The sequence below is a fragment of the Pelophylax lessonae genome, assembly GCF_965119305.1.
Source record: "Pelophylax lessonae genome assembly, chromosome: 6".
NCBI lineage: Eukaryota > Metazoa > Chordata > Amphibia > Anura > Ranidae > Pelophylax > Pelophylax lessonae.
Window position 1 is genome coordinate 55545825 of NC_138773.1, and position 13033 is coordinate 55558857.

Genomic DNA, 13033 nt, shown 5'->3' on the forward strand with positions numbered 1-13033 from the left:
AAAAAATCTATAATGATCTGTATTATTTTACAAAGAATTTGTGATCCAGTCAGCCACTTTTGTGATCCATATACCTCTACCAGAGATCAAAGTAGAGGTCTTTGTTGGGGTTAGAGAATACGGTGGTGTCAAGTTCCCAGCATGCTGACTGGATACTTAATGAGCAGCAACACACTGAAAATTCTTCCCTCTGCCCATTTGCTCTCTTCTGCTGTCAGCGTGTTCCCTTGCTGCACGGGTGCCCAGGAAGCAAGCAATTGTGCTGCAAGTTTGAAAATGACTTGCTATTCAACACAAATTTGTGGCAAGTTATCTTTGCTATCTGGGCTATCTGGGTGCATGCAGTGAGCCTAATCGGCTTCCAGTGCTGCTGTACAGGGAGTGACAGCAGGAAAACATTGACCGCTGTTCTGTCAGTGATGAACACAGGGATCCTGTGTTCCTTCTATTTAGGAACACAGGTCTCTGTGTTCATCCAGTGAGCCCATCCCCCACACAGTTATAAAGCACCCCCTAGGCACACATTTAACCCTTTGATCGCTCCTGGTGTTAACCCCTTCCCTGCCAGTGTCATTAGTACAGTAATAGTGTAAGAAAAAGGCAGGCGCCCCTCTAAGTGCAGTAGGACAGAGCAGCCTTCAAGTGTACAAAGACTTGTTTTTATGGACCTTATGGACTCTATATATGTTAAGGCATTATAGATTTCCCATTTTTTGCCCTAGATGATAGTAACTGTTGGTATCCCTCTAACTTTTTTTTGCGCCAGTACATCCTTAGTGTTGAGTACAGTAACAGTGCATATTTTTAGCACTGATTACTGTAGTAATGTCACTGGTCCCCCCCAAAAGTGTCAAAAAAAAAAAAAAGAGTCAGTTAGGGGTCCGATCTGTCTTCCCGCAAAGTCGTAGTCCTGCTAAAAATCACTGATCGCCGCCATTACTAGGAAAAAAATAAAATAAATAAAAATGACATAAATCTTTCCCCTAGTTTGTAGACGTGAAAACTTTGGCGCAAACCAATCAATATACACTTATTAGGATTTTTTTTACCAAAAATATGTAGCAGAATATATATTGGCCTAAAATGATGAAAAAATTAGATTTTTTAACTTTTTTTATTGGGAATGTTTTATAGCAGAAAGTAAAAATTATAGAATATATCAGAATTGCCGCTCTTTTTATGTCTATAGCGCTAGAAATATAAATCGCAGGGGTGATCGAATCCCACCAAAAGAAAGCTCTATGTCAGACGGACCACACAATACCCTCGCCCGACCACACCAGCTCCAGCCCACACACCATTAAACCAACCCCCCCCCTCCATCGCCAGCTCACTCACCCTGGACTGACATGGAGGGCAGGCAGCGGCGGCTTACCCCAGCAGCGGCGGCAGCTTCCCCTGCATCTCCTCCCTCCTCCTCCTCCTTGGCCAATAGCATGGCTTCTTTCGGCCAATCGGAAAACGGGTCTCAGGACCCGCTTCCTGATTGGCTGGGAGGAGAACCAGTGTGATAATAGCAAATATTAATTTGCTATTGTCACACAACTGGGTGGGCTCAGTGCTCTGCGCCCCAAGCCCACCCTTTTTTGAAGCATATTAGAGCCTCTGGCTCTAATCAGGTGCTTAAATAGAAACAAAAAAAACCTATTGGAATCCATGCGTCTGGCGCCCTGCATGTAGACTAGGGGGCTGGACGCATGGATAGGTGGGGGCGGCGCTCCTGCGCCCCCCAATGGACGGGCCAACACTGACAGTTTGTATGGCTGAACTTGCATCCCATTCGCACGAAAATAGTGCAGGAACCTTTTTTTTTTTTTACCCACTCGAATCAGATCACATGGGTTTTCACACTCATACGATCCGATTCCTGTCCGAATTCACAGTTTGCACTGCGATCTGCGAACCGATCTGGGGGTGTCATTAACTCTGTAGTGACACCCACAGTGGTTGGCAGAGAGCAGTGTGAACTGCCTGCAGGTAAGATGTGATGCAGGAATCCGCACTAGAATCGCGCTGGTTCCCGCATCGCAGTATTGCAAACCCAGGCTTAAAGTGACTGGATTGCAAAAAAATTAAAACATTAAAAAAAAAGCAGAACCACAACTCACAGTGGAGGACACAACTGAAACTATATCTAATACTGAAGGTTTTTGGATTGCCAAGTCCAGCAAGCAGGATTGATAAGGTTTGTTATTCCTCTTTAGCTAAGGGACATTTTTTCACAAGAGTGTCTCTTTAAAGAGGTACTTCATTTTCCCTGTATTTTTTTTTTTTTTCGTTCCCCTCTTACCTTGTCCGCTGAGTAATCCTCAAAATACAGGCCTAAACACCCAGTGAATCCAGCATTGTCCTGCTGGGATCTCCTGATCTATTTCTGCTCGCCAGATTCAATACTAACACCTTCCTTGGTGACGTCATCAGGGGCTGGCTGTCACTTTATGGTTCAGGCAGCTGGCCCATTATGACTCCCTCCCGACATGAGCTGATGCCTCCTGGAATATGTGATGTGTTTATTCAGATGGCTTCAGGAGGGGGATGGTGTCATTCTGGCCAAGGTGAGAATTAGTGATCGACCGATACCGGTTTTTCATTGCGGATACTGATACCGATATTTTGGTCAATGCATATCGGTATCGGCCGATATTTTTGTACATTTAAAAAATTTTTTTTTTTTGACAGGTACTTTTGTGGAGGGATCTGAGGGTCTAAAAGACCCCAAACCCCGCCTCTGCACTTAAAAGCATTCAAAATGCCAAGTTTGGCTGTTTTGAATGCTGTAATTTTTTTGAATCTGACGCCAGACAGCACCCGGAAGTCATGTCATGACATCACTTCCAGGTTTTTGTATGGAGACCTGATCAGAGCCAAAAGTGACTTTGATTGGTTCTTCAGCGCCCATGTAGGCTGGTTGCCCGGGTCTCCTGGTGGGACGGGAGACCCGGGTGAGCCGCGGAAGGTGGCGGGAGGGGGGGACGTAGCAGAAGGTGGTGGGAGGGGGGGACGTAGCAGAAGGTGGCGGGAGGGGGGGACGTAGCAGAAGGTGGCGAGAGGGGGGGGACGTAGCAGAAGGTGGCGGGAGGGGGGGACGTAGCAGAAGGTGGCAGGAGGGGGGCGACGTCCCCTCCCGCTCCTTGTAATGACAGCCGAGCGGCTTCTCAGCCGCATTGGTTGTCATTACAAGACAGCCGACCATCGGCTATGGACGCCGGTACAGGGGTGATGCCTTTAGCTGCAGGCATCACTCCGGTACAGCACTTTCCCGAAATATTGGCAATATCGGTAACCTCAGGGGCCGATTACGATATATCAAGGAAAGTGCATATAGGCCCTCGATATATTGGCTTTGCCAATAATCGGTCGATCTCTAGTGAAAATGGGCGGTGCAGTAAGGTGCAGTAAAGTGTAAAAAAAAGGCAAAAAAAAAAAAATGTGTCTCTTTTATAGAGAGATGTATGGATGAAAAGTGTATTGTATCAGTGAAGTTTGCTTAACCGCTTGCCGCCCGCCCGCCGTCATATGACGGCGGAGCGGAGCGACCATTATCCTGGGCCGCCGTCATATGACGGCGGCACTTTAAGCAGGGCAGGCGCGCGATCGCGTGCGCGCCGCCCTGCACTGCCGGTGTCGGGGTGTCCCCGGGACACCCCCCGTCACCGGCAGGGGGGAAACAGCCAATGGGCGTGGCTGTTTCCCACGTGATCGGCTGTGTTCCAATGACACAGCCGATCACAATGAAGGCGCCCACTAGATGACCGCGCATGCGCGATCGGGAACGCGCAGCGCGGTCATGTCGGTGGCACTGTGTTCCGTAGGAACACAGCTGTCACCGGCGGTAGTAAACAGTCACTGACAGTCACTGACAGTGACTGTTTACTATGTGATCGGCTGTGAATCCATTCACAGCCGATCAGAAAATGTAAACAAAGAGCAGTAACTCAGTGTTACTAGCTCTTCTCTCCTCATACAGTTTCCAGTATGAGGGGAGAAGAGCTAGAAATAGTGAGTTACTGCTCTGTGTACCTGTCACAAAGTAAAAATCACACTAATAAAGGTCCCCACACTGTCCTCAGCCCCCCCCCCAATGTCACCTGTCACCCAACAGTCACCTCATCAGTGCCCAGAAATTGACACCCATAACGTTCACATGTGAGCGCAGCGATCGCAGGCAGAATCACTGCGATTCTGCCCGCGATCCGGAAATCATTGCAAATCGCAGGACGCCTGTGCGTTGCCCTTGATTTGCAATAGCACCCCAAACGCTGTGCGATGTTGCCGCCATTTCCGTCTGCCGAATCGCGGTAACATCGCGCAAACATCGCATGACGCCCAAAAAAGGTACAAGAGTTTCTTTGGAGCGTCATGCGTTGTTTGCGCAATGTTACCGCGATTCGGCAGGCGGAAATCGCAGCAACATCGCACAGCATTTGGGGTGCTATTGCAAATCACGGGCAACGCACAGGCGTCCCGCAATTTGCAATGATTTCTGGATCACGGGCAGAATCGCAGTGATTCTGACCGTGATCGCTACGCTCACATGTGAACGTAGCCTAAAGTTCACCGGTCACCAGAGACTGCCATCAGCAATGCACCATCGCCCGTCACCTGTCACCCATCAGTGACCATCGCCCGTCACCTGTCACCCCATCAGTCATCATCACTTGACACCCCATCAGTGATCGTCACTTGTCACCCCATCAATCATCGTCACATGTCACCCCGTCAGTGACTGTCACCTGTCACCCCATCAATCATCGTCACCTGTCACCCCATCAATCATCGTCACCTGTCACCCCATCAATCATCGTCACCTGTCACCCCATCAATCATCGTCACCTGTCACCCCATCAATCATCGTCACCTGTCACCCCATCAATCATCGTCACCTGTCACCTCATCAATCATCGTCACCTGTCACCCCGTCAGTCATCGTCACCTGTTTGCCATATACATGCAATCACTTACTGACCGCCTAATGACTATATACGTCGGCCATTAAAAGCTAAATACTGGAGTTATGGCAGCAGATAGCCCCCATAACCCCGGTATTTTTTGAAACGGCGGGCGGTCGGCTTTCAGATAAGGGTGGTCCCAGTGGCGGATTCGCCGCGGAATTACCCTTACGGTGCAGGGGAAGAGGTGCCCCCCCCCCCTCCTGCCGCGTCCCAGACGTTTTCCCAGCTTACCGGACCCGCCGGCAGCGGAGAAAACTATCCGGTCCCGGATCCTCAGAGACAGGAAGTCGAGTGAGGGCAAGATGGCCCTCACTCAACTCTATGGTCTTGGAGGACCGGAGCTACGTCAAAAGACGTTGCCTAGCAACCGGTTTAAAGGGCCGCTTTTTTTTTTTGCTTTTTTTTTTTCCCTCTTTCAACAATTTTTTTTTTTTTTTTTTTTTTCTTTTTTAGTGTAGTTGTGAGGTGTGAGGTCTTTTTGACCCCAGATCTCACAATAAAAATTCTATTACAAGGGATGTTTACATTCCTTGTAATAGGAATAAAAATGATCAAAACATTTTTTTTTTTTTAAACTGTGTAAAAATAAAAAAATAATAAATAAAATAAATAGGAAAAAAAAAAATAAAAAAAAATTAAAGCGCCCTGTCCCCGTTAGCTCGCGCGCAGAAGCAAACGCATACGCAAGTCCCGCCCACATATGTAAACGGTGTTCAAACCATACATGTGAGGTATCGCCGCGATCGTTAGAGCGAGTGCAATAATTTGAGCCCTAGACCTCCTCTGTAACTCTAAGCTAGTAACCTGCAGAAATTTTTAAAATGTTGCCTATGGGGATTTTTAAGTACCAATGTTTGGCGCCATTCTGTGAGCATGCGCAATTTTGAAGCATGACATGTTTGGTATCTAATTACTCGGCGTAACATTATCTTTCATATTATGGAAAAAAATTGGGCTAAATTTACTGTTTTCTTATTTTTTAGTTCAAAAAAGTGAATTTTTTTCAAAAAAATCGCATTTGGAAGACTGCTGCGCAAATATGGTGTGATAAAAAATATTGCAACGATCTCCATTTTATTCTCTAGGGTCTCTGCTAAAAAAAAATATACAATGTTTGGGGGTTCAAAGTAGTTTTCTAGCAAAAAAAATTATTTTAGCTTGTAAACACCAAGTGTCAAAAATAGGCCCAGTCTTAAAGTGGATAAATGGACAACTTTGTGTAAAGCGCTACTTGGATGTGAGGCCTATGTGTGTGGCCAGGCTGTGAAAAAGTGTTACACATGTGGTATCGCCATACTCAGGAGGAATAGCAGAATGTATTTTGGGGTGCAAGTTTTGCTATGTACATGCGATGTGTTAGAAATATTGCATAAATGGACAGCTTTGTGTAAAAAAAAATGTGTTTTCATTTTCTTTCCACATTTTCCAAAAACTTGTGGAAAAAAATGACATATTCAAAAGACTCATTATGCCTCAAAAATTATACGTTGGGCTGTTTGCTTTCCAAAATGGGGTCATTTTATGGGGGTTTCCATTGTCCTGGTGCTCCAGGGCCTTCAAAAGTGCGATAGGTTGTCAGGAAATGATATGTGTAATTTGTGCTCCTAGAATGCCGGACGCTGCTACTCGGATGTTAGGCCTCTGTATGTGGCCAGGCTGTGAAAAAGTCTCACACATGTGGTATCGCTATACTCAGGCGGAGTAGTAGAATGTGTTTTGGGGTGTAGTTGCAAGTATACATGTGCTGTGTGAGAGAAATAACCTGTTAATACGGCAATTTGTAAAAAAAAAAAAATAAAAAAAAAAAAATCTTCATTTTGCAAAGCATTGTGGGAAAAAATTACAACTTCAAAAAACTCATCATGCCCCTTATTAAATACCTTGGAATGTCTACTTTCCAAAAAGGGGTCATTTGGGGGGTATTTGTACTTTCCTGATCTTTTAGTGTCTCAAGAAATGATAGGCCTTCAGTACATCAGGTGTGATCAAGTGTGATCAATTTTCAATGAATAGCACCATAACTTGTGGACTCTATAACTTTCACAAAGACCAAATAATATACACTTACTTGGGTTATTTTTACCAAAGATAAGTAGCAGTATAAATTTTGGCCAAAATTTGTGAAGAAAAATGACTAATTTGCAAAATTTTATGACAGAAACAAAGAAAAATGCGTTTTTTCACGATATTTTCAGTCTTTTTTTATTTATAGCACAAAAAATAAAAAACCCAGTATTGATCAAATACCATCAAAAGAAAGCTCTATTTGTGTGAAAAAAAGGACACAATTTTTGTATGGGTACAGTGTTGCATGACTGAGTAATTCTCAGTCAAAGTGTGAGAGCGCTGAAAGCTGAAAATCGGTCTGGGCAGGAAGGGGGTGAAAGTGCACTGTAGGCAAGTGGTTAAAGCGGTAGTATCCCACTTTTTTACACTTTTACCTACAGGTAAGCCTATAATAAGGCTTACCTGTAGGTACAATTAATATCTCCTAAACCGGCACGGATAGGATATATTTCCAGTGCATGCAGCCGCTCACGCGATCGGCGCATGTGCTCTGAAGGTCCGGGGGGACCTTCAGTTTTGCTTGCCGGGAGCTTGCCGGAAAATCACTCCCGCGCGCATGCGCGGGAGTGACGTCATCGCGGCTCCGGCCAATCACCGCGCCGGAGCCGCCGAACCCGGAAGAAACGGCGAGGGATCATGGCAGCGCCCGCAGCGATGTCCAGGGGTCCGTGTCGGGGCTTCGTTCTAAGGTAAGTAATACATAATGAGCTAGTATGCAATGCATACTAGCTCATTATGCCTTTGTCTTGCAGGTTTTTTTTTTTGTGTTCGCGATTTTGGGTTTACAACCGCTTCAAGGAATAGTTCATTGTTATATTTCAGCCTTTTTGGCAAATACTACAACTGCCTGCCTGCCATTCCTGAGCCCGCTGAAACCGTGACATTTTTTTTTTCAGCATTTTACATAACAGGACAGGACTGCCATAAACATCTCCTGCAATGTGATTTTCCTGCTGCTCAGAGAACATTTTTTTTTTTCTTTTGGCATGGACTGCCTTTCCTCTTATGGTAATCAAAATTTTCCCTCGGAGTTAACAGAGAAAACAAAACAAAAAAAAACTGTAGATTTTACAGCGCTGTGACTAAGCAGCTGCAAGGTGATATCAAAATAAAGATGACTAATGCGGTCAGAACAAATTAGTGCTCTCTATTAGACCTTTTATTACTTGTAATGTATGTGAGCTTTGCAGCGCACCATTGCCAGACATCAGACCTGGCAGAGTATGAAAGAATTCACCGTGCCAAACAGAGTTGTACTTCTTCCTGCTGATGAAGATGGAGCAGAGGGGAAAAAAAAAAAAAAGACTTTATACAGCGTGAAATCTGTTTTCTAAATGTGTTCCTGTGTCAAAACCGGAGGAAAAGCGATACATTAAAAAAAGGACTGGGATCTGTATTTCTGGTCCTTAAAGAGAACCAGTCATATGAAAAAAATATATATTTTTTAAAGTTGAGCTCTAGGCAGTTATAAAGACGCAAAATAATGCAGCTCCATATTTATTAATTCATCCCTATGTAGCACCCTCCTAGGTAGGTACTAGTGAGAGAGTATAGTTTGAGCTCTGTCTGCCTACCAGAGGGACTGCAGGTAATTCTATATTGTTCTCTGCCTGCCAGAGAGCAGGATCTGTTAGTGAGGTCTGTTCATTATGTTCAGAGTGCAACTCATTCTGTCTAGAGAGTGTTTCACACTGGTCCAATAGGGAGGCATGTTGGACAGTGGGGAGAAACCTGACAAATGGGTGCATGGGCTTTTTATACAGTCCTGATGATTGGCAGAGGGAAAGTTACCTTGGTGCATGTTGGGATACTGTATAAAAGCAAGGAGCACATGTGTTCGAGGTCTTTCGTTGGAGAGCAGAGTCCCAGAGGGAGGGGGGCGGCTGCCTCCTCCTCTGTAGAGGTGCCAAGCGGCCTCAGGGAGTCATCCTGAGGGCCAGAAGAGTAGCAGTGAGGAGCTGAACCCGGAGGTCCAGAGAAGCTGACTGAGAGGGGAGACACTGGAGGATCTGTCTCTGCAGTACAGTGAGTACAGAAAGTCGTGTCAAGGGGCCTGACCTGAGGGGACCACCCCTGCTCCTAGGATAGTCAGTGGACGGGTGTCAGCGGGAAAGAGGATGCTAGTGAGAGTGTCCTGAAGATAGATTATCGTCCATCAAGTCATCTTCTTAGAGAGCAAGGAGAGCAAGAGACTTAATCCCATCCACACTTTTGTTAACAGCCTGGCTGTTCCATATTTCCAAGTGGAGTTCTGAAGATAGAGGTCCTCAATGTGAATAGTTCAATTGGAGTATCCCACTATTCCCTTCTTCTATCCCAAATTACCAATAAACAGTAAAACAAACAACATCCCTAGACTGTTTATTCATGTGAGGAGCCACCTATGCAGAGTGGGAGGAAGGCAAGGCTCCATCCCACAGCTCGGACGCCTGGTTTTCCCCGCTGCTGAAGCAGTCTCACCTCAGACGAGCTTTACCTTTCTACCTCTGATCTTATATTAACAGAGGCATGGACTCCAGAGAGAGAGATATCATTTTGCCCCTGTACAGATCATTAGTAAGACCTCATCTGGAATATGCAGTTCAGTTTTGGGCACCAGTTCTCAAAAAGGATATCGGGGAACTGGAGAAAGTGCAGAGAAGGGCAACCAAACTGATAAGAGGCATGGAAGAGCTCAGCTATGAGGAAAGATTAGAGGAACTGAATTTATTCTCTCTTGAGAAGAGGAGATTAAGAGGGGATATGATCAACATGTATACATACATAAGGGGTCCATAAAGTGAACTTGGTGTTGAGCTATTCACTTTAAGGTCAACAAAGAGGACAAGGGGGCACTCTTTACGTCTAGAGGAAAACAAATTTAGTCTCCAAATATGGAAAGGTTCCTTCACCGTAAGAGCTGTGAAAATGTGTAATAATAGACTCCTTCCAGAGGTGGTTCTGGCTAGCTCACTAGATTGCTTTAAAAAGGCCTGGATTCTTTCCTAGGTGTACATAATATAACTGGGTACTAATATTTATAGGTCGAGTTGATCCAGGGAATATCCGATTGCCTCTCGGGGGATCAGGACGGAATATTTCCCCTGCTGAAGCAAATTGGATCATGCTTTGCTGGGGTTTTTTCGCCTTCCTCTGGATTACCTGCGGGTATAGGATTGTGTATATGGGATTGTATGGTTGGGTTTTCTTTACTGTTTTTTTTTTTTTTTTTTTATTGGTTGAGCCAGATTGACTTGTGTATTTTTTCAACCTGACTAACTATGTAACTATGTAATTCTTTTATGTGAGTTTTTAATTTGCAATTTGCCCCATATGTAAACAATATTGCACTTAGAGGCGCTCTCCTGTTTCTTTAGTCTTATATGGATCATTGAGTTGGCTTCACTCCAGAGGAGAAGCTTTTATTGACTCTCATTTGATTCTTTGGAACAATCACAGACTTTATTTACATTTGGATTTAGGCCCCGTTCACACTGGGGCGATCCGACTTCCCGGGGCGACCTCCGAGGTCGCGGTGCGAGCAGCCCGCCGCGACCTCGGAGTGGCCGGCACGGACTTCTTTACATTGAAGTCTATGACGGTCGCTCCGGGTCGCCCCAAAGAAGCTCCGGACCCTTTTTCTAAGTCGGAGCGACTTGTGTCGCTCCTATTAGAACGGGTCCGCAGCTTCCCTATGGAAGGCGACCTGTGAGGCGACCAGGTCGCCTCACAGGTCGCCACAGTGTGAACGGGGACTTACTCTCTTTCATACAGTTTACTATTGGTTTTACCTGTGCGCCAACATTTTATGTTTATCTCTAAAAGGAGTGGCAGTAGGAGGTGGATAGGGGGTGAAGACAAGGGATGATGCTCAGAGGTAAGAGAAGGTGGAGAGAGTACCTGCACCTATTCTTTGAGAAAACAAGCCCTGCTCATATGGATCACCAACACTTCATTGCGTAAAAAAAAAAAAAAGAACGAAAAAAAAACCTATGCTAAAAATACTATATAATACATTTAGTAGAAAAGGTTTGTAAAAGCCAACAGATTAAAGTCAGTTGAAGGGGGAACACCCCTTTAATGAACTTGTATCACACAAACCCCTCCAGGAAATGATCTGATGAAGGAACATTCTGGTAATTGGACTAGGAACGTAGAGGCAATCCTGAACACAAGTGTTGTAAGTCAGTCCCCGAGGACATCATTTACCACTCACCCAGCCATGACGATGAAAAAATCCAGCCTGTTCCAAGTATCTCCCAGGTAACACTTCTGCCCAAAGATGCCCAACGCGATCATCTTAATGACCATTTCCACAGCGAAGAAAGCGAAGATGAAGCCATCAAATGCCTGGAGCAGAAAAGAGAAGAAACACCCTTATTGCAGCCAATTTTATTTATACTTTGAGCAATGGCTTTTCTCAAACAAAATACACCCAGTGACCCTAAAAGGCATCAATAATAATGATTTGTATCATTGCAAATGCACAAATTGTTTTTCAGTTTTATATTGTAAGCCCTTTTTTAATTAAAAAAATTTATAAAATATTTTTTTTTTAAAGTGTATCTATAGCAATTTTTTTTTCTTTTGTAAATTGTGGATAGCGTAGGGAAGGGTTAGAACCTCAGTGTCCTCTCTGGGATGATTCAAACTCTTTATTTGTCCTGGTGAACACTGCCAACATTTTAGGTCACCACTGAAACAGGAGTAGAAGGAAAATCTTCCAGCGGAGGCACTGGTTTTGGTGACAACTGTCCAAGGCTCCGTTCACACCTAATGCCTGAATAGAGCATGCAATTTTGCATGCGTATTGCGCTCTCAGTGCCAGTCATTGTTAATGGCACCTTAAACTTGGCAAGCAGATGTGCCACAAATGCACCAAAATGTGCGGTTAAAAATGTGCAGTTCCAAATTGTGTGAAGCTCAATGCTAAAAAAAAAGTACAGGAGATTCTTTGCTGTGCTTGTTGAACGTAGGGCAGTCCATTGAAATGAATAGGTTGCCCAATGCTTGTAGCATGAAAATAAATGAAAAATTAGCAAAGAAAAAGCGCGCTAAACCGCAAATTGAAGAGATGCTAAGTGTGAACCTAGCCTTAGAGGGATTTATCTATTTTGGAGAGATTTCCCCCACTTGCTTTTGTTTCAGCAGGACAGGATAAGAAGGAAAGGGAAATCTCCCAAATGAGACTTTGATGGTAAAAACAATTATTAAAAAAATGACAGGGGTTAACCATTCCCTAGTCCGGGGGTCTCCAAACTTTCCAAAGAAAGGGCCAGTTTAAAGTTTTTCAGACTTTAGGGGGGCTGGACAGTGCCAAATGGGAGTAAACAATGCCCGATCTTTGGAATTAGGGGAAAAAATAGTTGGTGTCAGTGGGAGGAATAGTGCCCCATTTTTTATTGTCATTGGAAGGAATTATGCCTCATCGTTGGTGTCAGTGGAGGGAACTATGCCCCATCATTGGTGTCAGTGGAAGGAATTATGCCTCATCATTGGTGTCAGTGGAAGGAATTATGCCCCATCGTTGGTGTCAGTGGAAATAATTATGCCCCATTGTTGGTGTCAGTGGCAGGAATTATGCCCCATCATTGGGGTCAGTGGAAGTAATTCTGCCCCATCGTTGGTGTCAGTGGAAATAATTATGCCCCATTGTTGGTGTCAGTGGAAGGAATTATGCCCCATTGTTGATATCAGTGGCAGGAATTATGCCCCATCATTGGGGTCAGTGGAAGGAATTATGCCCCATCGTTGATGTCAGTGGAGGGAACTATGCCCCATCGTTGGTGTCAGTGGAAGGAACTATGCCCCATTGTTGGGGTCAGTGGAAGTAATTAGGCCCCATAGTTGGTGTCAGTAGAAGGAACTATGCCCCATCGTTGGTGTCAGTGGAAGGAACTATGCCCCATCGTTGGTGTCAGTGGAAGGAACTATGCCCCATCGTTGGTGTCAGTGGAAGGAATTATGCCCCATCGTTGGTGTCAGTGGAAGGAACTATGCTCCATCTTTGATGTCAGTGTTAGAAATTATGCCCC

General features: G+C 44.9%; 1 protein-coding gene across 4 annotated transcripts in view; it reads right to left on the reverse strand.

The window, feature by feature from the left end:
• The window catches only part of CACNA1H (calcium voltage-gated channel subunit alpha1 H), a 742004-nt gene that overhangs the window by 318212 nt on the left and 410759 nt on the right, over positions 1-13033 (reverse strand). For all 4 annotated transcript variants that reach the window (XM_082260602.1, XM_082260600.1, XM_082260601.1 and 1 more), the window contains exon 4: positions 11215-11348. In XM_082260602.1, coding sequence (XP_082116728.1) covers positions 11215-11348 — 134 coding nt within the window. The remainder of the gene's footprint in view (positions 1-11214; positions 11349-13033) is intronic.